This window comes from Vipera berus, assembly GCF_964194415.1.
Source record: "Vipera berus genome assembly, chromosome: Z".
Lineage (NCBI taxonomy): Eukaryota > Metazoa > Chordata > Lepidosauria > Squamata > Viperidae > Vipera > Vipera berus.
In genome coordinates this window covers 16,021,170-16,048,695 of record NC_138205.1, presented here as the reverse complement: position 1 = coordinate 16,048,695, position 27,526 = coordinate 16,021,170, and the positions used below count along the sequence as shown (strand labels likewise).

At 44.6% G+C, this 27,526-nt stretch overlaps 1 protein-coding gene across 1 annotated transcript; it reads left to right on the top strand.

Annotated features, from left to right (window-relative positions):
• Nucleotides 1–718: 718 nt before the first annotated feature.
• On the top strand, nucleotides 719–25,752 carry LOC308677188 (sacsin-like). Its single transcript, XM_081343371.1, has 8 exons — nucleotides 719–885; nucleotides 3,263–3,293; nucleotides 4,938–5,025; nucleotides 6,738–6,849; nucleotides 9,283–9,429; nucleotides 11,530–12,988; nucleotides 13,614–13,702; nucleotides 14,394–25,752. Exons 2-8 carry the CDS (start codon nucleotides 3,271–3,273, stop codon nucleotides 25,133–25,135), a joined length of 12,660 nt encoding a protein of 4,219 aa, XP_081199497.1. The 5' UTR covers nucleotides 719–885; nucleotides 3,263–3,270; the 3' UTR covers nucleotides 25,136–25,752.
• The last annotated feature ends 1,774 nt before the right edge of the window (nucleotides 25,753–27,526 follow it).

The following is a 27,526-nucleotide window of genomic DNA, read 5'->3' as shown; positions in this document are numbered from 1 at the left end:
GTCACGATATGTCGCGACACGTCACGTGGCACTGCAAATTTGACACCCCTGACTTAGACTTACATACCACTTCACAATGTTTACAGCCCTAAGCAGTTTACAGAATCCCCATATTGCCCCCATCAAGCTGGGTCCTCCCTTTACCCACCTCTGAAGGATGGAATGAACCAGTAAGGAATGAACTGCCTTTCAGAATAAATTATTTTATTTTTTATTGATTAAATTTGTTTGCCGCCCATCTCGCTGCAGTGCGACTCTTTCCATCTTCTCTAAAAGTTTTACTTCAGCACGTTGTTGTGTGAATGCAGCATGTAGTAGCTCCCAGGGCGTTCCCAACCTCATGCCAGCCAATCAAGATGTTTCAGCGATGGACAGATCTGGCTTCGGGGTCTGGTCAAGATAAAACCCGAACACGCAGGTTGGTTTTAGGACGCTTCTGGATGGGTGAGGTTTCCCAGCGGAAAGTCTCCTCCTGAACAGAACCGCACTTTGGGGCTTGCAATGCTTTACACATACCTACCTACTTAGGAGTAACTCCCACTTAAGTCCCTGAAGCTTACACCTTGAGTAAAGAAGCCGTGGGCATTCCGCTCAAGCAGGAGTCCAGCCCTCCGTGCTTTCCCCTGAAGAAAACAAGCCTTCGCCCCAGATTTTACAGCTCTTGGCCACCTCTGCCGCCCTCTCGCTCTGAGTTTCCATTCTCTTCCGCCGCCAGGATCACTTTCGGTTTCGATTTCCCCGGGAGGAAAGGCAGCCGGCTATTAAAGCGCATGCAGACGCCTCCGCTGCCGGCACTCTGCTGATTGGGCGGAGAAGGCGTGGAGCAGCCATTTGCATCTTTTCCTCTGGAGAAGCGACAGCCTGAAGACCGGGAGTGGCGCGTAGGTATTGATGGGGACCAGCGTGCCTGGTTTTCGGGGGGGCGGGGAGGGGAGGTAAAGAGAAAAGGGGGCTAGGAGGGTTCAAAAAAGCAGGGCAGGATGCGATCCAGCCCATAGGATCCCATCTCCCCGTTACTTCAATCCGAGAATACGATCCTAGCTCTGGATCGCTCGATCGGAACAGTTTGGGGAGCATCGCTTCGGGCAGAAACTTGGCACAGGACTTTATGGGTTCTTTTAATTTCTAGAAGGTAATCACTTAAAAAAAGCGAATTAGAAAAAAAAACACCCAACAATAAATAGCCTTGCTCTACAGCGAAGCGAAGGGGATCCGTATTTCGGGAATTTCTGTGTCTCCGCTCGATTTTAGGGATCTCATTATTTGCTGGATCTGAAAAATCCAGTTTGAGAGGAGGGAGAGGATTGCGACGGAGCAGATTTTGGCCGGCTGAATCACCTGCCTAATGGCGAATGAATTGATTCCAGATGGTGTGTCTTAAGTTTCGTTTTTGATCCATAAATGTCAGCGGGTTAATGGCCTTAAAAGTTAAAAGCTTGAAAGATAGTTTAGATTTGAGACAGAAATGGATTCCTCCTCTCAGATTGTTTCCAGCTTTCCTAAAAATTGACTTGTGCCAGATTTGCAGGGTGGCAATGGATCAGCTCCCTTGGATTCATCCTGGAATTAATTTGCACTGAGTTCAAATTAATTGGTGTGATTACAGTTGCAAGAAAAAGTATGTGAACCCTTTGGGATTACGTGGAGTTTTGCATGAATTGGCCATAAAATGCGCTCTAAATATCATGTAAGTCACAACAATAGAAAAACACAGTCTGCTTAAAATAATACTACACAAACATTAGCTGTTGTCATGTTTTAATTGAACATAAGATGGAAACATTCACAGTGCAGGGTGGAAAAAGTACGTGAACCCCTAGCCTAATGACTTCTCCAAGAGCTAATTGGAGCCAGGAGTGAGCCAACCTTGACTCCAACCAGTGTGATGATATTGGATGTGTTGCTGACAGCTGTCCTGCCCTTTAAAAACACACACCTGTTTTGGGTTTACTGGTCTCAAGAAGCACTGTCTGATGTGAACCATGCCTCGCAGAAAAGAGCTCTCAGAAGACCTACGATCAAGAATTGTTGACTTGCATGAAGCTGGAAAGGGTTACAAAAGTATCTCCAAAAGCCTTGATGTTCCACGGTAAGATAGACTGTCTACAAATGGAGAAAGTTTAGCACTGTTGCTACTCTCCCTAGGCGTGGTCATCCTGTAAAAATGACTGCAAGAGCACAGCGCATAATGCTTAATGAGGTAAAGAAGAATCCTAGAGTGTCAGCTAAAGACCTACAGAAATCTCTGGCACATGCTAACATTTTTGTTGACACATCTACAATAAGGAAAACATTAAACAAGAATGGAGTACCTGGGAGGATACCACGGAGGAAGCCATTGCTGTCCAAAAAAAATATTGCAGCACATTTGAAGTTTGCAAAAGAGCACCTGGATGTTCCACAGCACTACTGGCAAAATATACTGTGGACAGATGAAACCAAAATTGAGTTGTTTGGGAAAAACACACAGCACTATGTGTGGAGAAATAAAGGCACAGCACACCAACATCAAAACCTCATCCCCACTGTAAAACATGGCGGACGGAACATCATGGTTTGGGGCTGCTTTGCTGCCTCAGGGCCTGGACGGATTGTTGTCATTGATGGGAAAATGAATTCCAGAGTTTATGAGGACAATTTGCAGGAAAACATACGACCATCTGTCTGCCAACTGAAGCTCCGCAGAGGATGGGTGATGCAACAGGACAATGACCCAAAGCATACAAGTAATTGAACAAAACAATGGCTTCAACAGAACAGAATACGCCTTCTGGAGTGGCCCAGTCAGAGTCCTGACCTCAACCCGATTGAAATGCTGTGGCATGACCTTAAGAGAGCGATTCACACCAGACATCCCAAGAATATTGCTACACTGAAACAGTTTTGTGCAGACGAGTGGTCCAAAATTACTCCAGATCATTGTGCAGGTCTGATCTGCAACTACAGGAAACGTTTGGTTGAGGTTATTGCTGCCAAAGGACGGTCAACCAGTTATTAAGTCCAAAGGTTCACATACTTTTTCCTGCACTGTGAATGTTTCCATCTTATGTTCAATTAAAACATGACAACAGCTAATGTTTGTGTAGTATTATTTTAAGCAGACTGTGTTTTTCTATTGTTGTGACTTACATGACGTTTAGAGCACATTTTATGGCCAATTCATTCAAAACTCCACATAATCCCAAAGGGTTCACATAGTTTTTCTTGCAACTGTATGTTATGCCTGTATTTCATTTTTATACATTTTTTCTTATTCCTGCAGGTTGAAGAATGTCTCAAAAGGAGAAGAAAAAGTAAGGATTTGTGTGTGTGTGTGTTTGTGTGTGAGAGAGAAGGCAGAAGGATTATGGCTGGGGATTGTGAAAATGGCAATCCCAACCAAATGAGAGCAGGTGTAATGGTTGAAACATTGAACTACAGTAGAGTGTTTACATCAATGCACAGCTTGTGCATGTTTGTGCGTGCATAGAGAGTTGCATATAACTTTCCAAGAGAAACATGAACGTGACATTATATTCCCATAAAGGAGATGTTGTGTACATGCACACACACACTTGGGGAGGAAGGCTTCAGATCCCAGCTTATCCTCAGCACAAGCTGGGATAGTGAAATAGTTGGAGTAGGAGCAAGGAGAGAGAGCCGGTTATAATCTGGCTCAGTTTAGTAAGTATATTTGGGGCAGATATAATAATATTCAAAGCACTTTTTTTCAGTGTGTGTCCAGCTACAGTAGCTAATATTACCTTCTATTCAATTAAATATTATAATTTGGCAATAGAGGGCCACTGGAGGCCATGCCCAAGGCTTATGGGAAATCAGACTGAATTGTCCCTCAGATCATAGGTCCATTTGATCAATTTATCAAATTTAGAGAGGGCCCATCTCACTCCTAATCCCTTTGTTTCAGCCTTGGAATCGCCTTGTGCGAACATGGGCTGAGAGAGAAATGGTGATGGGCTAAATGTGGCCAGAATATGATTTGTTATCGGCTTAATGTGTTGTATGAATACAGCCGTGTAAACCAGAGCTATTAAATCTATGTGGTAAAACTTGCCTGCTGTGCAATGAAGAAAACTGTTTATTGACAGAGCCAGTAATTTAAAATTTAAATCTATGGGTAATTTCTGGACAAAATTTTAATCATGTGAATTATCTTCCCTGGCTCGTATAATTTTATGGGGTGTTGTATTTGTACAGGTAGTCTTCAACTTAAGGACTACAATTGGGACCAGCATTTTTCTTACTGTGCAAGGCAGTTGTTAAATGAGTCATATCCAATTTAATAACCTTTTTTGCCACAGTTGTTAAACAAGTCACTGCAGTTGTTAACCGATCACGCCTTCATTAAGCAAATCCCGCTTCCCCCTTTGGCTTTGCTTATTGGAGGCTGGATGGGAAAGCTGCAAATAGCACTATGATCACACTGGGATGCTGCAACCACTGTAAGTACATGTTTGTTGCAAGTGCCTGAATTTTTAATCATATGGTAGTAGGGATCCTGCAAAGTGTGTAAGTGCAAGGATGGGTCCCAAGTCACATTTTACAGTGACGTTGTAACTTTGAATGATTGCTAAATGAATGGCTGTAAGTCAAGAACTGCCTGTATCATCCTGTCTTCTTGTACTTCTGGCTTTTTTTAAGGCAGGATCCCTCCCCCTCCTCCCCAGCCCCCTTAGAAACAATGACTGAAAACCTGGCATCCTCAAGATGTTACTAAACTGCAGGTCCCAGTGTTTCTCCCCCCCCCCCCACACACAGAATTGACAGCAGTAAAAGAAGTTTAGAACTATTGTTTCTTGTAACTTCTGCAAGGTCACAAACTCCCGTTCTGGTGTTAGATAGATGGAGTAGTTACACAATGTATCTGAACAGGCGTTGCTGGAAGTTGGCTATTAGAAGGTCCTTATGCCCTGTATTGAAGTTTGTCTGTCTTTCAGGAAGGGCTTTCGGCAGAAACCGCCTCCCATCCTCAAGTATTTGCAGGGTATCCTTCGCAAATACCCAGATGGAGGGCAGATATTAAAGGTGGGTTTGTAAGAGTTAAACACTGGATTTTTTTTGTCTTTGGAAATATTGACATAGGAATAGACTCTAGCTGCTTTGCTTGTTTCTTCATTCATTGATTCATTAATTCATCACATTTATATAGCTGCTTATCATATTACATTTTGTTGCAAGGAACATGGTTCTTAATTTGAGAATATCGCACATTTTATCAGCAATATCTAAGGAGCAGTTTTGTTTTCTACATGAACTAAAAGTAAGGAAAATGTGTATGTGTGTGTGTGTATCCATGCATACACATCCTGTATAAAAAATCAGAACTTTTTGTTTAAAAAAGATATATGAACATAAGTAACTAGCTTGATGGTAATTTAGGTAATCTGGATAATTTGGGACTGCTGAGTAAACATACATAATTATCTCTTTTAATCTATGTATTATTTCAACTTACCTTATAAAATTTATTTGGAAACTATTGAGGGAATGAAATGCATATGAAGAAGGGGTGGGCAGACTCCTGAAAATTGTACATTCTGTTTACACCAGGAATTCTGGGATTTTAGAACTGTTGGGTTCTTCATGCTAAAGGAAATGTTGACAACTACAGTTCCCAGCCTCAACACTGTAGGGAAATTTGGTGTTTTGGGGATGGAAGCCAATTGTGTTAGATATAGTTTCATATACCTATTTCATTTAATCATATAATAATGTACAGGTAGACCCCACCTACTATCTTCTTCATTCCTTAGAAGTGCTGAACAATAACTTTACAACCAATAACCACTTTTACAATCTTTACAGCATTTTCATTCACATGATCACCATTATAATCAGTATGCATTATCCTGACCTGTTTTTCTCCCTTCCCCTTGAGAATTGGAGAGGAAGGGATTACAAGAGAGTAAGCAGACACACAAAGAATACATGGGTCTGTGTAGTCCTGAGCACCATCATATTGCTTTTAGTGCATATTAACTATTGTGTGCCTGCTTACTCTCTTGTAATCCCTTCCTATCCAATGAATATAAATACAAACATTAATTCTCTTGTTGCTACTCATCCCAGCACTAGATGAGCATTCCAGAGAATAGGGAATGTCTGTACACGAGTAAATACACTTACATGTCAACTGAGCCTTGGTGGAGCAGTGGGCTAATGCCTCCTTAAGTAACACCAGCTGCCTGCAATTAGTGCAGGTTCGCATCCCACCAGGCTCAAGGTTGACTCAGCCTTCCATCCTTCCGAGGTAGGTAAAATGAGGTCCCAGATTGTTGGGGGCAATAAGCTGACTTAGTAATAATGCTGCTTGGGGGGGGCGAAAGCCCTAATAAAGCAGGCATATACATAGAATGAAGGCTATTGCTAAGCACATTGATTTGTGCTTAGGTGGTAAGCCGCCCTGAGTCTTCGGAGAAGGGCGGGATATAAATGGGATTAAAATAATAAAATAATAATAATAATAAAAAACTGCACATTTAGTCATTTGTGTGTATCACAGTGAGGAACTCTTGCGGATTGAAACTGAAGGGAGATGGAGAGATGAGGACTAAAACCTTGCAAAGGAAGTCCCAGGAAATCCCAAGTCCTTTGGCAGAGAGTCAGGAAGGGATAGCTAGCACTTCATCTCTGATGAGCTTTAAAGGATGGTGTATCTGTAAAGGCACAGCTTACTTAATGTTTGTTGGCTTCGGCGTCTACCTGAATCTGCCCTGATTTTCTGCTTCTTCTCAAAGGAGCTGATCCAGAATGCAGATGACGCGGGTGCTGAAGAGGTGATTTTACTCTATGATGAACGGAGTTTTGGAACACAAAGTCTTTTCTCCGATGGACTGGCAAGCACCCAAGGTAGAGAGCAAGACATGCGGAGGACTAAAAGCTGCTCACCTTCACCCAGAAATAATTCCAGCTGTCAATTGAGGGGGTGGGGTGGGCTGATGGTGGAGATCTGTGTTGTGTGGCTTGGGATGCAAAATCCTGAGACACAGGCCTATTATGATCCATATATTAACTGACAGAACGAAAACTGGATATATGAATAGCACAGGGAGATTGCATTATTAATGGGATTTAAGGAATGTTTTTCCATTTCTGTTACGTGTACACTGGACAACAGGGGGCCCTGCACTTTGCAGGCAGCCGGGCCTGTTACCCCGTTTAATTTGATGCTATCCTCCCTTCTTAGAAATAAAGAAATTACATTTTTAAAAGCCTCCTATGTCAGAGACAGTCCTCGACTAATTTGAGCCCAAAATTTCTATTGCTGAGCGAGACAGTTGTTAAATGAGTTTTGCCCCATTTTACAACTTTGTTTTTTTTCCAAATGCTGAAACGTTAGTTCTGCGATTGGCATCACAGCTGCCCAAGGGAGTGTGGGGCATAGGTTGTTTTTGTTGTGATTCAGGGTCAGCCTGTGGATTCGGCAGTTGGGTCGGATGACTCGGAGGAGGAGGGGGGTGTTGAAGAGCTTGCTGAGGGGGTTGGACAGCTTGATGAGAGCCCTCAGCCAGGCCCCTCTCACCTGGTCACGACGCAGACCCAGCTGTGTGAGCCTGACAGCGTGGATGAAGATGACCCACAGCTGGCCCTGTTCAAGGACGCCCGACGCAGGAGGCAGTCAATCAGGAGTAAACAGAGGAAGGCAATGGGGCTCCTCGGAAGGAGGTAGAGAGAAGCCACGCCTGAACTGTATTTAAGGGGGAATGCGTGGGAGGGCTGGTTTGCTGAAGGCAACCGCTTGAAAAGCTCCTGTTTCTTGGTTTGTGTTTTGTTCTATTTGTTTTTGTAGCAATAAATTTGGCAGGCGTAATTCCAGCCTCTTGCCTTCTTGTAAAAGGGGTTGTCCCTGCCTTTTCTGCAGGGCCGGTAGCAGGCTGGTACAGAACAGTTTTTCCATTAGCAAGAACTCTTTCTCCACTTTGTCCTCTGGAGGCTGGCTTCCTAAGTGGCCTTGCCAGTAAATCTTTTTAGAACACAGCCACGGGGCAGCAAGGAAAGAGCCTTTCCCCAGCGTAGGAGCTGGCAGAAAAGAATAATGATGTAAAGTGATGAGGATGTCTGCAACCCATATTCTGCCTACACAGTGAATCCAAATAGGGGGTTCTGTCCTCAAATGCAGAAAGGGGTGGGGGGAAGACCTCATTTGGCATCAGTTCCTGGCCACAGAAGACTGGATCTTCTATTAGTTTTCAGATTCCAGTAAGCTGGTGAGATTAGAGGTCTGCCAGCAAGGATTCATTCTTGGCTTACTTCTGCTGCTGCTTTTGGTCAGTTTCCCGTTCGCACGGTGTCATCGCTTCCTGGGATCAGGGAAATGGCTACAAAAGAGCCATTCTCCCTTCTGGGGAGGAAAAAAAGGGGGGGAAGCAGGAGTTCCTGTTTTTCTAGCACCAAAAAGACCACCACCCCACACCCAGTATAGAGGTTGCTGTAATGCAGCGGTGGGGAACGATGACCCTTTTATGACTTGTGGACTTCAATTCCCAGAATTCCTGAGCCCCTCTGTTAAGGAATTTGTTGTGCAGAGGTCTCCTTGTGCTACCAAAGAGTTGCACAGACAAGGAAGGGCACTGAGAGCAGTAAGAGTCTCACACACAGGAGTACACTGAGTTGTAAAAGCAAAAAGTATTTTACTTTGAGGGTGGTGTAAAAACAAAAAATGCACAGTCAAAAATAAACAGTCCAGGTCATACACAATAGCAACAGTCCAAGGAGTAATCCAAACTACAAAGTCTTCTTACCGGTCCAGAGGTCAATACACAGTTCAGGTTTACAACAGTAGTAAACCATCAGCAGAGCAAAAACAGTAATAGTAGAGATCAGTGAATTCAGAGAGAGAGAGAAGCTTCCTCTTATGGCCATGAGAACACTTACCCATTGGCCAATTAACTTCTTAAAGTCATAACATTATGGTTAATATATTTTCAACCCAACATTGTAGGCTAACACCATATGCCTAACACCCTCTATGCTGGCTCAGGAATTCTGGAAGCCGAAGTCCAAAAGGCATAAAAAGGGGCCATCGTTCCCCACCTCTGCTGCAATGGAATGCACGGGTGACCTTGGGAAAAGACCAGAGCGAGCCTGCCTAGGAAACAATCGGATAAGAGGGGCAGGAGCCTTCAGTCGCTTTAGGAGTTGCAGGAAGAAACTGAGGAAGGACCTGACTTAATGGATCAAGCAGTTAAAAGTGGTGGGTGGGAAGACTGTACTTTTGGACGACACTGTAATCCCTCATGTTAAAAAAAGGAATATATGTTAGTCCACATTTTTCTCTCTTAGGACCTGCACTTCTGGCTTACAATAATGGCATTTTCTCTGAGGATGATTGGGAGGGGATCAAAAGTCCCGGCATCAGTCATAAGGAAGATGATCCATCTACAGTTGGTAGATTCGGCTTAGGCTTCAATTCTGTCTACCATATTACTGGTGAGTAGCTCTGCACGTCTTGATTTAGGAGACAGCAAATCTCAAAACCGACACACATTTCTGAAAACATTTATTGGGCATAGTTTTTCCTTTTACCGCCACTGCCAAAATTCCGAAGTGTTTCAAGAAAAAGGACTTTTGCGCTTTGTATATATGAAATCCAGGAAGACACATCCCAGGTATTTTAGATAAGGGAGGAGTTGCTTTTTTGTCAAAAGTATCCTAATGTTTAGCTTCACACATTGCCTTATGTTAAAACCAAACAATCACACTGTGCCGCCTGATTTATCAACTGTGGCTTATCATTTATTGATTTGTGCAAATCCAGCAAATTGTAATGTACTGTGAATGTAATAACTGGTTTAGCGCAATAAGGTTTGTACAGGGCACTAAGCCTTAATGGGATTTGTCTGCTCTGATTTAGCCCGAAGGAATGACTGTTAGAACATAATGCGATATGTGAGCATCTAGCAACGTGAAGATACTCTGGAACGGTGTTGCCCAACCTTGACAATTATAAGATGTGTGGATTTCAATTCCCAGAATTCTGGGAGTTGAAGTCCACAAATCTTAAAATTGCGAAGGTTGGGAAACACTGCTGCAGTGAAATTCAGCTCTGCTGAGTGCATTTGCTCTTTGCTTAGCAACTATCCAATAATAGTTGCCCTTTGCCATTCCCTGCCATTTTCAACTTTGTTTTACACAATATTGTCCCAGTGCAATCACTTGGCTTTTCTTGAGGTACATTGCCTGGTTATCTAGTCTAGGGCTTTTCAACCTTTTCACAAATTGTACCACTTTTAGGACATGACAATATTTGAGTACCACCAGTGCTTAGCAAGGTGTTGAAAACTTGATGACTAAAAAAATAAGCTGGCTGGTTGGCCTTTCTTCCTCTCTCCCTCTCCTTAGCTCTCCTTCCACAGTGTAGTAAGAATGCGCCCCCCCCCCCCCGGTCCGTTTTCTGTACCCTTAAAGACACAGGAATCAAGTGCAAAGCAAGAAAGGCTCACAAAAACCTCCCAGAATAAAGAAACACTAAACTGTTTTTTGTTGTTGTTTTTCTTTAAGCTGCCTTGGGCCTGTCACAGTTTAAACAATGTAGCAATCAGCCTAAAAGGCTCCAGCAATTGTGAAAAGTGATAACTTTAAATTAAGCCTGTTTACCTACAGAGAAAACTTGCTAAAAGCCATAGACAGACTCAAGATAAGGGGGTAAAACTAATTACATTTGTTTAAAGGAATGAAACCTATGAAAGCCAACACTTTGGACTCATTGCTAGACTTTGTAAAACAGAGTAAAATAGTCCAATAACCAAAGCACACAAATCGAGCTTCTGAATTACAAAACGCTGTAAAAACTACATAAAAATCCTTATGGTAATCCATTCAAGCTTCCAGCTGACCAGGAACCCACTGGCTTCTGAAATGAGCCAACCTTCTTTCTGACATGCTCGTCTCCTGGCTTTTCATTTCATCAGTGCTGATTGCATTCTCCTGGCTGGAGAAAACGAACCAGGGCCCTTTTCTTCCAGCAACAGCTGCTGCTTCTTCCCTGTCTTTTTTCTCCCTGCCTGCTGAGCTTCCACAGCTTCTTCTCTTCCCTGTCTTTTTCCCTGTTTTTTTTCCCTTTCCCACCAAAACATATCCTCTCCTCCCTCCCCCATTTTTCTTCAGTTTACCTTCAGCTCCTCGCTGCTTCCAGAAGTGCCAATCAGCTGGAGCTCTGCCTGCACTCCTGGAGCTTCTGCCGAGCCCAGACAATCCTGCAGCTCCAGCTGACTCTCCCTGAGGCTTGCGTCGCTCAGCTCATTCCCCTCCCCCACTACATTTGTCTAGGAGGGCCGCATATCAATTGCCACATGCCAAAGTACCACTGGTGGTAGGCGTTCCATCGGTTGAAAAGCACTGATCTAGTCTACATTAATATTTCCTGGTGGTCCAAGTATTAAGCAGGTACAACACTGTCAAGAACCAAGATAAAATAATGCAGTGGCTACTACTGACTTATATGTACTGAAATAAGAAAGGAGGAAAGTAATTGAAGTAGGAGTGTTCACTGCATGTTTGTGAAGCTAAATTTTCCTTCTCATCCTTCAGATTTTCCATCAATTCTCTCTGGTGAATTTTTGGGAGTGCTGGACACGCAGCAAACAGCACTTGAGGAAGGAGGTCAGCTGTGGAGTATAGAGGAATGGGAGGAGGCATCAGATCAATTCCAACCATTCTGGGCAACACTGGACTCCCTTGGTAAACCCTGCCCAGCAGTCAAGGGCTACTTCCCTGGCACCCTCTTTCGCTTTCCTATTCGGCAGAGCCCCTCCAAGATCTCAGACAACATCTACAGTGCACAACGGGTGCAGGAACTGCTGCGCTCATTCTTAAATGATGCCCCCATTAGCTTGCTGTTTCTCAGGAACATCCAGAAACTGACTTTGGGCATTGTTGGTTCTAGTGGTTCCATCTGTGAGCTGCTGAAGGCTAATGTGTCAACTCGTCCATATTGTGAGTCAAATGCTGTTCAAGACGTGCAAAAACCAACCAAAGTATCTCTGAGCCAGGGAAGAAACAGAAGTATCTCAGAAATATTTGCTGATTACAATCTTGGAGCCACACTGGAGACCAATGGCTGCATCAAAACTCTTGCTTTACAAGGTACTGGGGTTGCTAAAGCCGCCAGCTGTGAGTGGCTCATATTGTCAGCAGAAGCAAAACAAAATGCTCTCCCAGGTTTGTGGGACCTGGCTGAGAAGGTGAGATCCACACCAGCATTATCCTTGGCCTACTGTTTGCAGGACAGATGTGCCGGCCGCCTTAGCTGTGTCTTGCCTCTCCCAGCCACTGAGGAAAATGTCACTGGATTGCCACTGCACATCAGTGCTCCCTTTCAACTCACCGATGACCGGAGGCATGTGCAGTGGTCTGAAGAGGGGTCCCAGGCACGGGGGGCTGAGGGCCGTTGGAACCACTTACTTATGGAGGAGGTACTGCCTGTTGCTTATTGCCAAATGGTGGTGCTGGCCTCCTCCTGTCCTGGTGACCCATATGGGGCATGGCCAGACCCAACTCATAGCCAACAACTCCGGTACAAGCCTCTAGTAACTGAAATATGCCAGAGGTTAAGGGACATGAAACTTTTGGTGAGGGTTGGAGAAGGGAACCCTCGCTTGCTCCATCCATCTGAAGCCATCCTTTTGCCAAAGCCAGTCTTGGATAAGCCCATAGGCCCAGTGCTGGAGAAGGCCCTCCTTTTGGCAGGATCACCGCTGGCAGCAGCCCCTCCTCACGTGCGTCAAGCCTTGGTATTGGGTGCAAAAGATGGGACAGTAGTGCAGGAAGCCACAGCCAAGTTTGTGGGAAGGGCTCTGCAACGTGCTGCTGCCAACATCTGGAATTGGCTCACAGAATCTGAGAAAAAGTTGTTACTGGAATATTTGGTTGAAGATGGATGTTACCTGGAACTGAAGGATCTGCCCCTACTTCCAACAGCTAATGGGCACTACACCTGCTTTGGAGATGCTGGAGAGACCATTTTTGTTGAGAATCCTGACTTTCCCAGGTGAGCAGCCTCCCTCCACACCACCCCCACCCCAAATAGTCTAATTCTGTCTTCCCTTTCTTTCTCCTTCAACATACTATACCTCCTGTTTTGAATTTAGTCACCCTTGAACATCTGTTAAGGTAGAAATTCAAAATGCTTTAAGGATAAAGGGAAGCAGAACTTTACTGATTTGTTCCAGAACAGCTGAAGGTCAGTGTCAAGAGATGCATTTAGAGATGTCACACTCTAAATCTTGGACTGAACATACCTTTATTTCCTAAGACGTCTTATGTTCTAGGCAAAGAAAATTAAATGGAAAGCTGCATCACTTTGTATTTTGCCAGATAGACCAGGTAGCATACTAAAAAGGTAAGAATGGTAGCTGACTTGTAGAAAACGGAAAAAGCACTTGTTTATTTAGAAAAAGATGAAAGATACTATTCAAAGTAACAGACATCATCCAGGGAGATGGCAGCAAGAGCGTGAAGGATTAAGCTTGCCAATTTGGTAAATAAAGCAGATTGCCTTAATATTTGATGAGCCTGTGTAGTATTTACAAACCTTAAAATATATAGAGTAAGATCCATTTTCTTGACCTTCTTGGTAGTTTGTAGTTTATGGAACTTTTCTCTTGGTTTTGTAGAATTCTTTTGCCTGGTTTGGCCAACCAGTTTCTTCCCAAAGATCTAACTCCTGTGTTGCTGAACCATTTGGAGGCAATTGCCAAAAAAGGTAAGTTGTTAATGTCCCATATGTGAGCCCCTAGGAAGTGTAATAGGCTGTGAGAATAACCTTGAGGAACAGAAAGAAGAGCCACAACTAAAACAAAAGTAGCGCTGTCTTGAGTTGTGGCTCTCCTTCATGTTCCTCAAGGTAATTGTTCCATCCCATTAGAGTGGCTGGGTGCAGCCTTATCCAGTTGACTGCATCTCCCACCATCTCAGTGGGATATTGGTTGCAGAGGATGGAATTATTTGGATCTGCCTGAAGGACAATATGATCGGGTCTTAGCATGTCCATGTAGACACATAGCAGCCAGATGCCCTCTGAGAACAGACTAGAAGAAGGGACAGTGAGCTTTTCCATATTGCAATTGCTACTGAATGGTGGGGGGATGGAAGGATTAGTTCTGAAGAACTAACTAACTAACTAACTAACTAACTAGCCAACCAACCAGTCAGAACTAACTCTAATGCCAGAACGAATCCTTCCATCCCCCCACCATCCAGTTAGAGCTGATGAAGCTTCTTGGATGAGAAGCAAAAGTTTTTCCTCAAAAAAAAAAAATTGAAGTGTAGTTGCCTTTTGAAAAAGCACCTTTGAGATAACCATGACCTTAGATGACTGAGAATCTCCAAAGATGTTCCTCCAACAGAGATGCACAAACATTGGTATTTGATCCTTGTGTCTTTCCTGTCTCTAGGGTTATTCAAAAATCTGGTCTCCTTGAATCAAGCCATCATTGAGAAGAATCTTCCTAGAGCTCTCCCGAGAGATTGGGTGAGCAGCAAATCTGTTCCTGTTATTTGGAGTCCCAGTGCGTATCCTGGCGAGCCTCCCCTTGAGTGGATTTCTGCTTTCTGGACTTTCCTGACACACCGTGCTTCTTCCCTGGAACCCTTCGAAGGATGCCCGATGATACCACTGACTCCTCTGCACAATTCTCTCAATGGCATTCAGTTGGCTCGGCTTTTGCCTCAACCCACCCTCATGTTCCAGAGGCGTAATGGGCAATGCTTGCCGGATGCAGTGGCTAAAATTTTGCAAGTGTTGGGCTGCACCGTGATCCAGAACTGGGACTCCAGTTGGTCCCACCAACAACTGAAAGAATATGTTCTAGAACCCACACCTAGCAATGTCCTGCAAGCTTTTGTCCATCTGGGGGTAGCAAATGTAACAGACCACCTGACATTGTTGTCCACCTGCCAGATTGAAAGTTTGAGTGCTTTTCTCTCTACGGCTGTTTCATTCTCTCAAAAAGATATCGGAGTCCTCACTAACTTGCCACTCTTCTTCAAGATGCCTTCTCTTCTTCCACCTTCCAAGTCAGCCTTAGTATCAGCCCAGGATTATTTGGCTTTAGAAAAGACTTTGGTTCCACCAGTGCCTACAAATCTCTTGACTCCGGAGCCTGTGCTCTTGTGTCGCAATGAAGCTGAACGAAGCTTGCTCTTCAAAATCTGCGGAAAGCTTCTGGGGACGCCGGATCTGTGCCTGCTGTGTGTCCGAGCAATGAAGAAGGGGTCCTATGCCAATCGGGCTGAAGATGCCAAGCAATTCATGTTGTGGTTACTGCACAATGGAGACACACTCTTTAGCCAGAGCCGAGAATTACAAGCTTTGTGCTGCGATCTTCCATTTGTGGATTGCGGATCAACAGAATTGCTCCGTCCCTGTCATCTCTACGATCCGGAGAACCGCACATTGCTGGCTTTATTAAGACCGAGCCACTTTCCCAAAGGGCCCTTTCAGGAGCAAGCAGTGCTGCGAACGCTTCGTACGCTGGGTCTGAAATCAGATCTTAGTGCTGTCTCTCCAGCAGATGCAATAACCGCTGCAAGAGAAGTGAATGTAAGTGAAACAGCAACTGCCAAGGCCAAGTCACAAGCCCTTATCCGGGTTTGCAATGAGAGTCCTCTACTGTCCCGCTTATCTCCTGAGATGCTGAAGCAGCTGAGGTCCCTGCCTTGGGTCCCTGCCATCAATTCCTCTAAGCTTGGGCCAGCTGGAGTCTTCCTAGCACCTGAATCAATTCGTTCAGAGAGGTATGCAAGTCTTGTAGGACAGGTCATGGGACTGACAAATGCTTTTGGGGGCCCCGCTGCAGAAAAACTGGGCCTGGAACGCTTACCACCTCCAGAAAAGGTGATGGAAAACTTAGCTGACCTGGTAAAAGCCTATTGCTCTAAAGAGACACCCCTGTTAACTGCAAAGTTGTGTAGCATCTATCAACACATGCAACAGCATCTCTTCCATTTCCAGCATCCCCCCACGTACACATCAGTGTGGAATGGGAAGGGCTTCTCGTGGCCAACAGACGTGGTACTGTCCTTTCCTAATGATTTGGACTTTGCACTCCTAATGCCACGAGTTCCTCCAGATTTCCAAGAGTACAGGCAGCTTTTTGCAGAATGGGGTGTCCAGCAGTCACCCACTGAGAAAGATATAGACCAGGCTCTTCGTAAGCTGGCAAAACAAATTAATGCCAGACCAAACGGGGGTACGCAGGCTGAACTACTCCTCTTTGTAGCTGCCTTGGACTGGCTTACCAATCAAGATTACCATGGGGAAGAGGAAATGCTTATACCGGTGCAGATCATAGGTTTGGTTGGTTTTGCTCTTCGCCCTGCCAGTTCAGCACTGTATTGTGACATGGATCGTGCCCGTCTTGCTGATTTGGATGGAGACCTACCCAGTTTGGTGCATGAAGCGGTTTCTTCTGCCACAGCTGCTTTCTTTGGGGTGGAGATGGTGAGTACCAAGTTGTCAGGCTTAGAACTGTTTGAGGCTTGGGGGCCTTCAGAGCCCATCACTCTCCGAATCCGTAACATCCTTCGGGAGTACAGCCAGGATGCTGACGTGTTTCAGGAACTGCTGCAGAATGCCGAGGATGCCGGTGCTCAGACTTGCCGATTCTTAATAGACCACCGGCAACATGACGCTACTAAAGGACTTCTGGATCCTGGCATGGCTACTTGCCAAGGCCCAGCCCTTTGGGCCCAGAATGATGCGCTGTTTACCGAGGCAGATTTCTCCAACATTACCCAACTAGGTGCAGCCACCAAGGAGCACCAGGAGGACAAGATCGGTCGCTTTGGCCTAGGTTTCTGCACTGTCTACCATATGACTGATGTGCCTTTCCTTCTCAGTGGTCAGACCGTCCTCATCTTTGATCCCAATATCACCCATCTCCAAAAACATATCCGTGGTTCAGCCCGACCGGGCATCCGTTTGAATTTGACCTCCACAGTCGCCGCTTCCTTTCCAGAGCAATTTTGGCCTTTCAGAGGGATTCTTGGATGTCGAATTGGGGAGAAATACCAAGGCACACTGATCCGTTTGCCTTTCCGCACTGAACAGGAGGCCAAAGAATCTCAGATCTGCCCTGAGCCGTTTGGACCCAGCCGGATCAAAGGACTAGAAACTGGTTTCCAGGAGATGTCCCAGTACCTGCTGATTTTCCTCAATAAAGTGCAGGAGGTGTCACTCTCCTACCTTGCACAGGGTTCCAGTTGTCCAGAAGTTGTGCAGCCACTGGCGACAGTAAGCAGAGAAGTACTGAATGAGATGGGCGTTCCCCTTATACGATTGAGAACAACGTGGCAGTCAGCTGTGAATATCCACCATTTTCTGCTCCATTCATGCTCAGCTGATGGGGAAGCTGAGGAACTGTTCAGAAAGGGAAGAAAAAGGGGTATCCATTTCTTGCCTCCTTCTGCTAGGGTAGCCTTACCACTCCGGCCTAGTACCACCGTTGGGCGATGGCTCCCGGATATAAGTGGTTTTAAAGGCCGTGTCTTTTGCTTCTTACCTCTTCCCATTGAATCAGGTCTCCCACTGCATCTCACAGCTCCCTTTGCCGTGCTTAGTAATCGCAAAGGACTCTGGGATACCACAGAAAAGGGCCAGTGGAATATAGCACTGCTACGAGATTCAGTGACAGCTGCATGGCTTGGGGCACTAACTCAACTCCGAGACATGTACAAACAAGATCTCCTGGAGGACTACGAGTATTATGATTTTTGGCCTGATATATCTAGTATCAAGTACCCTTTCACTGAAGCAGCCAAAGCCTTCTATCAAGCACTAATCGATGGAATAAATGGGGAGCAGCCAGTTCTCTTCTCTGATGGACAAAAATGGCGCCCGCTTAATCATGCTTGCATTTTGGATGATGATATCGTTCGCGAGACGCAACTGAGGTCTGTAGCGGTGAGAGCCTTCTCGTTACTCTTACCAGAACCACAGATTGCAGTTTCTCTTCCAGAGAAGATTAAATTGAGCTTTAAAACCTGGACCCCGAGAAACAGCTCAGTGCTAAACACTTATAATTGGGCACGGTTCCTTCAGGAGCTTGTTTTACCCAACCTTGCTAAGCTTGCAGTGCCTGATCGTAATGCCCTGATTCTTCGTGCCCTAGATATGAATGATGCCAGGGTGAATGAGTGCCTGAAATCCCTGCCTTGCATTCCTGCTACTCCAAATGAAAAGCTGAAAACCATTAAAGAACTTGTACACCCAAAGGGCCGTGTCGCACCTCTCTACTGTCCTGAAGATGGCTGCTTTCCTATGGGTGAAGAATTTCTGAAGCCAGAGAGGCTGTTGTGCTTGGAACATCTTGGCATGAGCAAAGATTGGGTGGAAATGGAAGAATTGATAAGCCGAGCCCGAACTGTGGAGGCTTTGTGGCATCAGAACCCCGACAAAGCATGCCAGAGAGTCTGCTGTATCTTGGATCTCCTTGATGGCCATCTCCAGGAAAGTTCCAGAAATACTACCCAGGTTTTGTTTAGGGATATTCCCTTTTTACCGGCAGTGCTTCCTGGGAATATGCGTAAAATCTGCTGCCCCGGTGAGATTTACTACCACAAGCTGAATTCCTTGGTACATTTGATTGAACCAATCCTGGACAAGAAAGCCCTTGGGGGAAACTCCAAGCTCTCTGAGGAGATAATGGAATTCCTGGGAGTCAAATGCAAACTATCTGCAACTACAGTGCTAAAGCAACTGGAGACAGCGTCCTTTTGTTCCAATGCCCTCCCTCCAAAAAAGTTGGCTAAGATGGCACAAAATTGCTATGCTTTTCTCAATGAAGTAGTCCAGAACAATCAAGGTAGGGTGGAGGTAGCTCAAAAGGCACAGACGTTCCCCTTCATCCTGGTCAGTGTTGGCTTTGTGCCAGTGTGTAAAGTGTCTCACAATCTGGCTTTCGACGCTATTCCATATCTCTTCAAATTGCCTGAGGAGTACTGGCAACAAAAGGATCTGTGGAATTGTATCGGTGTACGTGATGTATTTACTTTGGATGATTATGCTTCTGTCCTGGAAACCCTGGCTAAGGATGCAGCTGGACGGCCACTTTCTGTAAAGCAACTAGAAATTGTACTTAGGTTAATCACTGCAGGGCTTGCTGGAGTTTTGCTAGAAGATCAACAACTGGATTCTTATTTGTCCCAGAAAATGTTTTTCCCAGACCAGGACAAAGTCCTACGACAATTGCCTAAGCTGCTTTTTGATGATACTCCATGGCTCCCACGTGAGAGCGGAACACCATTCTGCCATAGTATGATTCCACGAGAAATTGCTGTGCGCTGCGGCATATCGACCAAAAAGCACCATATACTGTCCAAGAGACGGATCGAGAAACTTTCTCTTTGGGGCACAGAGTTTGGAGCTAAGGAGGATTCGTGTACCCGCCTGTCTAACATCCTTCAGGAATATCCCTCTTCACAGGATGTGCTGAAAGAGCTGCTGCAGAACGCTGACGATGCTGGTGCGAGTGTCATCCATTTCCTTTGGGATCGCCGTCAGCATCCAACAGAGCGTGTTTTCAGTGATGAATGGAAGTCTCTTCAAGGTCCAGCCCTCTGCATTTATAACAACCGGACCTTCCAAATGAGCGATATTGAGGGGATCCAGCGCTTAGGCTATGGTGGCAAAAAAGGAAGGCGGGATGCTATAGGAAAATACGGTCTGGGATTCAACACTGTTTACCATTTGACAGATTGCCCTGCATTTGTCACAGGGGATAGAACATTATGTGTCTTTGACCCCACATTGTGTTATCTCCCAGAGTCTGATGAGGTCTCACCTGGCGCAAAATACAACCTCACAAAAGATTTCAGAGAGGCCTTTTTGAATGTTTATGACACCTTTTTGTCTGATGTGTTTAAGTTGGAACAGGGCACACTTTTCCGGTTGCCCCTGCGTACTCCTGCAGGGGCGGCCTCCTCTCCCATTTGTCAGAAATCTGTGTCTGAGATAGATATGGAGAATATGTTGGAAGCTCTTAAAGAAGATGCAGAATGCCTCATGATGTTCCTCAATCACATTCGCACTGTAATTTTCTCTGTTATGGGTGAGGAAGACAGGAAACCCAAAGAGTTGTTGCGGGTTGAAACTGAAGGAGGGGAGCCTGGAAGGCTTGAGTACCAGAAACATCTGCAGCAGGCAGCTGCAGCAGGAGGCCTGGAGATGAGCAAACCAGCAACCGTCTTCTACAAAATGAAGATCAGCACTAATCTCTTGCATGATCCCAGCATCTGGTGGGTTGGAAGGCAAATTGGAATGGACAGCACAGAGACCATAGAGGGCATGCTACTTCCCTATGGTGGTGTGGCTGTTTGTCTTAATAGACAAGTGTGTGGGAGGGCTTTCTGCACATTGCCCCTGCCAGGAAGGACAGGCCTTCCCATCCATGTCAATGGGAACTTTGCAGTGGATTCAGCTCGGCGTGACTTGCGCAAGGATAGCGGTGAAGGGGATGTCAATTCAACCTGGAATAGGTTACTCATGCAATATCTGCTGGCCCCTTTATATGGCCAGTTACTTAAAAACCTGTGCCAGACACTGGGGAGTGAACCCCTGAAATTCCATACTCTGCAGAAATGCCATGATCATCTTGCTCAGAAGTATTTGCAATATTTCCCAATTGTGACCAAAGATGTATCTCCTGTTTGGCAGCAGTTAGTGATCCATCTGTATAAACTGATGCATGAGGACCAGCTCCCATTGTTGCCAGTTTATCAGAAAAATGTCAATTACAAAAATGCCGGTAGAATTGAAACAATAAGTGTGTGTTGGAGTGCACCTAAAGAAGAGGATTCCACCAGAGGCCCCTATTTCCTGAAGAATACAATAGAGGATGAAATTCTTGAGCGCACTCTTCAGGAGCTGGGTATGAGGTTGGTCCCTGCCTTTCAACAGTTACAAGACATACATGAGCAATTTGTCATGGCGGAAATTGATGTAGTGACTCTCGATTCTCCTTCCCTCTGTAATTTTTTGAAAAGTCTGCTCAACTTCTTACCATGCTCACTAAATCAAACCCCTGTAAAGAATCGTTCCAATTGGTTTGCTCTCCTAACCTCCTCTCTCAGTGGACTGTGTTCTGATGACGTGAATTGCGTGGAAGGACTTCCATTACTGTTGACCAATGATAACGTGCTGAGATGTTTCAGCCAACAAGAACCTGTTTATCAGAAAAGCAGTGCTTGTGAGCTTTTCCCACATCGTCAGCATTGTTTTTCTGCCTTTGCAGATTACAATCTAAATCAGCTTCTATTAGAAATGGAATTCCTGGAGAAGTTTACTTTAGATGAATCTGTGGCTTATATACAAGAGATGTTGACACTGGACAGCTGGGGCAACGATAAGCAACGCAAGAAGAGCTGGTTAGGGGAAGTGTGGAAGTTCTTTGAAAGTCAAATCTGTGTGACACAGAATAAGGAAAAAAGGAACGAGCTATTTGCAAAGTTCATTTCCCTCTTCAAACGATGCTCTCTGCTCCCTGTCTATGGTTCCAGTGAGTTGATTCCTCTTGAATCCCTTGGTACATTGATACCTAATAACTTAAGCCCAGTTTGTGAAATTCTTAATAAGCTGGGCTTTGCCAAATTAGATAACTCCCTGTTGCCTCCAGAGTTGACTGTATACTGCATCAATCCAGAGCTGCTAAAGATTGAAGACCCTATAGTAGTGCTGGAGCAACTGTCTACCCACAGTAGCCTACGCTGGAAAGAACTCAAATCCTGGGAGTATGATTCACTCTTGAGGTTTCTCTGTAAGGATCTGGAAAAGTTGAATAATCAAGCATTATTAGCAAAACTGAAAGTTTTGCCTGTCTTTGAGACATATCAAGAAAAATACGTATCACTAGTTTCATATGCTAAGGTCTATCGTCTAGTATCCAAAAATCCAAAACTCTGTGAGAACTTTCTGGAATTTTATGAAATGGATGCAAGGACTGTTTTACTCAGGGACACCTATTGGAATCAAAGGTTGAGCAAGTGCTTTGGTATTGGAGAAATGAATGATTTGCAACAATTTATGCTACTTTTGCCTAGGATACCCAGTTTTCCTGAGGCCAAGGTACTGGAAGCCTTAAAGTTACTCTTCATGATCAAGTCACACTATGATGAAGAGTATGAGACCCAGAAAGCAGTTGTGGTGTCAACATTCAAGTCCTTTGCCTTCATTCGGGATGAGGAGAATGTGCTGCGTCTTGTGTCATACTTCTATCAGGATGATACAATTTTTCAAGAGTTGGGATTGAGCTCTCGATTTGTACCAGAGAAATTCTATGCTTCAATGCGTCCAATCAAAGAGTGGGAAGTGAAGCTGTTTTTATTGGATGTGGGTTTGCAGGAGGTGATTTCTGAGGAAGATGTTTTGAAATGTGCTACCCAGGTTGAACGAGAGGCATTCAGCAGCGGTTCCACTTCTGAAAATGTCCAAGGAAAAAGTAAAGCACTCTTGAAATATCTGTTTTCCAGAGCAAAAGATGAACTGTCTAATTCCTTCCTGGCAAAACTGTCCAAGATCCGTTTCCTTGTACCGCGTTGCCTCCCTGATAAACTACGTAGCCTTCATTTGCCATACGCCCCTTGCAGAGCTCCAGTGGCACCCCGAGGTTCTTTGTACTGTTCAAACAACCCTGCACTCTTTTGGACTTCAGCTGTTGCTTTCTCTTTTAATGACTATGTTGGGAAAGAAGGTAGGGATCTTTTAGAAAAACTTGGAGTGATATGCACAGTACCTACCGATGTGGTCTTGGAAAATCTGGGTAATGTCTGTCAAGTAACCTGTGATACCCTAGAAAATAAGAAAACTCGGGCAGAAGTTCTAAAATGCATGTACAAATTCCTGTCAGAACAGGAAGAGATAGATGTGAATTCCCTTAAAGGCCTTCCTGTGATACTGACAGATGATAATGAAGTAGCTGAGGCAGAAAATGTGGTGGTCCACTTGCAGCACTCAAATGACTTTCGACCATACCTCTACATGCTGCCATCCAAGTTAGGGGTTTATATAGATGTCTTTGAAAAGTTTGGAGTGCAGACTGAGCCAACCATCTATCATTATGCCAGTGTTCTGGCCAGGATCCAAGAAGAGACTACAGAATGGATGAAACTGCAACCCAATCTTACTAAAGCAGTGCTCAGGGCTACTCAGTTCCTCTTCCATCTATTGGAAGAAGCAAAGGAGCCAGTGGATTTCTCAAAGCTGCAAGAACTTTATCTCCCTTGCATCGATGGGAAGCTATATCCATCAAACACTTTAGTATTTAGTTTCTACCAATCTGGTCAAGAACCCCTTGCTTTGAAAAACACACTTCGCTTTCTGGTTGATCTCTCTGAATGTTTCATATCAGCGGACAAGTATAAGCAGTGGAAATTTCTGCGCTTGCTACCTGAAAATCTCCGCCCCAAGTATTTCAATAACATTGTTGAAGAACAACTAGAAGAGTCCTCTCTGAAACTGTGCATGTATCGGGAACACTGTGAGTTTCAGAACAATCTCAAAGAACTTCTGGTTTCTCTTGATTTCCAGAATGCGCTGATTGCACTACTGAAATGGCAGAGTAAAACAGAGGAGATAGACGACATGAATGACGGACTCTTCTCTCCAGATCAGCTAGAAGTGGTGTGCTGTGAAAAGCTCTGCACTGTAATGGTCTACAACCTGCAAGTTTTAGAGGAAACTGAACGTGTCAAGACAGTGCATGTCGCAAGAATGTCAGATGAAGAGACAAAGATTTACCTTACTCACCGGGAAAGCATGAGTTGCCAAGAGGGAATACATATTTTCTCAACTCTAGCCATTGAGGTTAATAAGCTTTTGGGAGAAAAACTTCAGCCAGAAGCTATAGGGATCCTCATGGAGATTTTAGCTTGCGAGAGACCTAAAGATATTGCTGAAGTCATAGAGAAACACGGAGTGCCCCTGTATCAGCAGGCAATCCGAAATGCTTATGACCTTCCTCCTCCAGGAGAAGACATCCCTGAGGAATGGTATGACAGTCTGGATATGAGCATTCTGCATGCCTTTATGAAAGGAGATTATGTGGGCTATCTGGATTCTTCCCAGGCCAAGGAGCATTACCTGTACGCTGTTGTCCTTGAAGTACTTGAGTCACAGAAGAATGGTGCTGGTCAAATACACACATATCGTATTGACTTGGGAGGAGGTCGGCAAGAAGAAGTGACTGCTTATGACTTGTACCATTTCAAGAGAAATAAGCCAGTTTCCGATTCAAATAAACTGGTAGTGCTGCCCACAGGTCCCGCTGATGCTGCCCAAGTGGTAAGACCAGATATTAATGAGTATTGGCACCACCGGCCACTGAGCGAGGTGAAGAAAGAGATAGATGCGTGCCTAGCTCAAGTTGGGAGACTTTCAGAAGAGGAGAAGAAGAAAGCCCTTAGAAGATTGTATCTGTGTTACCACCCAGATAAAAATCTTGGCCAGGAAGATTCTGCTAATGAACTCTTCAAGTATCTTAAAGAAAAGATCAAGGAGATGGAAAAGGGAATGAGGCAAAATGGCTCCTGTGGAGGATCCAAAAGTAGCAATTCCTATCACAGAAACTTCTCAGACTGTTGGAGTGAATGGGATCGGCAAGCTCATCAGCATCAACAGAGGCACTATGAATTTACCAGAGGTGGTGGTGGTGGAGGAGGAGGTGGCGGCAGCAGTTACGATTTCTGGTCATACCATCGATGTGGACCAAACTCTTCAAGATCACAACCAAATCACTGTTTCCTGGAGGCAAAGCGTTGGCTCCGGCAAGCAGAATGTGATCTGCAGGTAGCAGCCAGCATTGCTGGGAATGGCAGCACAGAATGGCTGCTGTATATGACTTTCCGGGCTATGGAGAAGACTCTGACAGCAGTTGAGTACAACCAGGGAGGTAGCTTTGAGAGGAATCTCTCTCTTGCAAAGCTGGCTGATAAGGCAGCATCTTATGGATGTGAGCTGGCTAAGCTTCCTGAGCAGATAGATGTGCTCAGGGAACACGGTGTGGATGACAAGATAACACAGTATCCCAAATATCACACTTCACCCACCATTCCTAATGAGGCCTTTTCTGCCTGCAAAGAGCAGGATGTGCTATTGTCAGCTTGGGAGATCTTAAACGTGGTAAAGAGATGGCTTGGCCTCTAAACAACCCCCCCCCAATAAATATTAGAAGCTGGGAGAGACCATTGTATATATAATGCAGCAATACCTGTAAAGACATTTTGCAGAGAGTTTTAAAATGAGAAAGGTTCTCTAGGAAAAAAGAAGCCTCACATTATCATTCTTTGCAGATGATAAAATAGGGTGTCTATGAAAACAGTATGCATATTCTTTAATATGGACATTCCAATTGTTTTGTCTTTTAATAAGTTGATTTAATAAACTTGGCTTTCTTAAATAACCAATTAAAGAATTGATTATATATTTATGGAGGTCCCTGACAGTCATTTCATTTCCTTTTTATCTCTGTATTTGATTCTTCTATAACAGGCATGTCAAACTGCCGGCCCATAGGCCAGACGTGTCATCCCAAAACTGCGCGAAAAAATTGGGATACATCACACGACATTACATGACATCGCTAGTTTGACATGCCTGTTCTATAAGATCACCAGTTCACCTGAATACCCAATAATTACCGTAGAAGTAATAGTGTTTTTCCCAATGGATGTGCTTACTGAAATTGTCGTGACTAAATGAGTATGTGCCATCAAGTTGGTGTTGATTTTTCATGTCAAAATAAATTTTTCCCATGATCTGTCCCTCATCTGGTCCTTCAAGTTTTCCAGTGGTGCACCACTGGTTGCTGCTAATCGTTCAATGGTTATAAGTTGAGGACTAGCTACACTGAAATGTCTTATATTTTGGTCCCCTATTTACAGAAAGGTCATCTGTAGTTCAACGGCCTGGCTACAATGTAGGATTTTTACTTCAGGAAAGAATCACATATTCTTGTGTGAGAGTGTCAACCATTTTGGATCAACTAACAGTGAAAAGGTGTAATCCTGTTTGGCCCAATTGGAGATTACTCTGGCTTTGCAATTGGGACTTTAGAGAGATGAATAAAAATACAGAATCCAGGTTACTGATTTCTAGTGAAGATAGTAATTAGTACTGTAATTTGTAGTTGTACGAATTATTTAGTGTACAGTTAATTAGTGCGCTACAATTAAGACTGGTCTTAAGGAATCCTAGATTGGAGTATAACCAATTCCACATTGTTAGACTAAATCAGGCTTTTTGCCATCACATCTCCCTTTATTGTAATTTTAATGTATTTACCTTCCCTACAAAGCCACACACCAAAATGGAGACAATGAGCCTTGGTGCTCTGTGAGAACCAAGCTCAGAGAGCACCAAGGACCCCTCACAGTTCAACCCTGAGCTACAGACACTCTAATGAAAACAATACAATGAGACTTTGGGAAAGATGGATTGATGCCATTGAAAGGTTCCTCACACCTTCCCTGGACTCTGCATCACTGAAGAGGTAGTAGACCTCACCGTTTAGAAAAACCCTGTTCTGAGTATTCAGATATCAAACTTCAATACAAGGTCCTCAACTTACAGTCAGTTGGGCCCAGAATTTCTGTTGCTAAGTGAGGAGGTTAAACAAGTCGTGTCCAATTTTATAATCTTTTTTGCCATGATTGTTAAGTGAATCACGCAGACATTAAGTGAATGCAGCTTCCCCCTTTGCTTTGCTTGTCAGAATCTGGCTGGGAACGTCACATATGGCGATCACGTGGTCCCAGGATGCTACAGCCATCATAAATACATGCTGGTTGCCAAATGCCCAAATTTCCCAAATGGGAAAGCTGCAATGGTTGTTAAGTGTGAGGACTGGTTTTAAGTCACTTTTTTCAGGGCTGTTTTAACTTTGAACGATTGCTAAATGGATGGCTGTAACTCAAGGACTATCTATCCTGCAGTTCCAAAGTGCATGGGAAGACATCACGTTAACTTAGGATAGACATGAAGAGCTCTGTCTAGCCCTACCCTGGCTCCCTTCTAGAAGTGAGGAAGTTGCGGCCTCCCAGAATCCCCCTCCATTGCCCCTGCTGCTGGAGCTGCTAGGATCCGTAGCTCTGGAACCCTTTTCATTCCTGCAATCCAATCAGCCTTACCGAATCCTAGCAATAGCACTTAGACCAGGGGGTGTTAAACTGCCAGCAGGCGGACCGGATGCCTCATGCCCAAACCACGTCGGCAAAGGAAAAAAAAGTCACGATATGTCGCGACACGTCACGTGGCACTGCAAATTTGACACCCCTGACTTAGACTTACATACCACTTCACAATGTTTACAGCCCTAAGCAGTTTACAGAATCCCCATATTGCCCCCATCAAGCTGGGTCCTCCCTTTACCCACCTCTGAAGGATGGAATGAACCAGTAAGGAATGAACTGCCTTTCAGAATAAATTATTTTATTTTTTATTGATTAAATTTGTTTGCCGCCCATCTCGCTGCAGTGCGACTCTTTCCATCTTCTCTAAAAGTTTTACTTCAGCACGTTGTTGTGTGAATGCAGCATG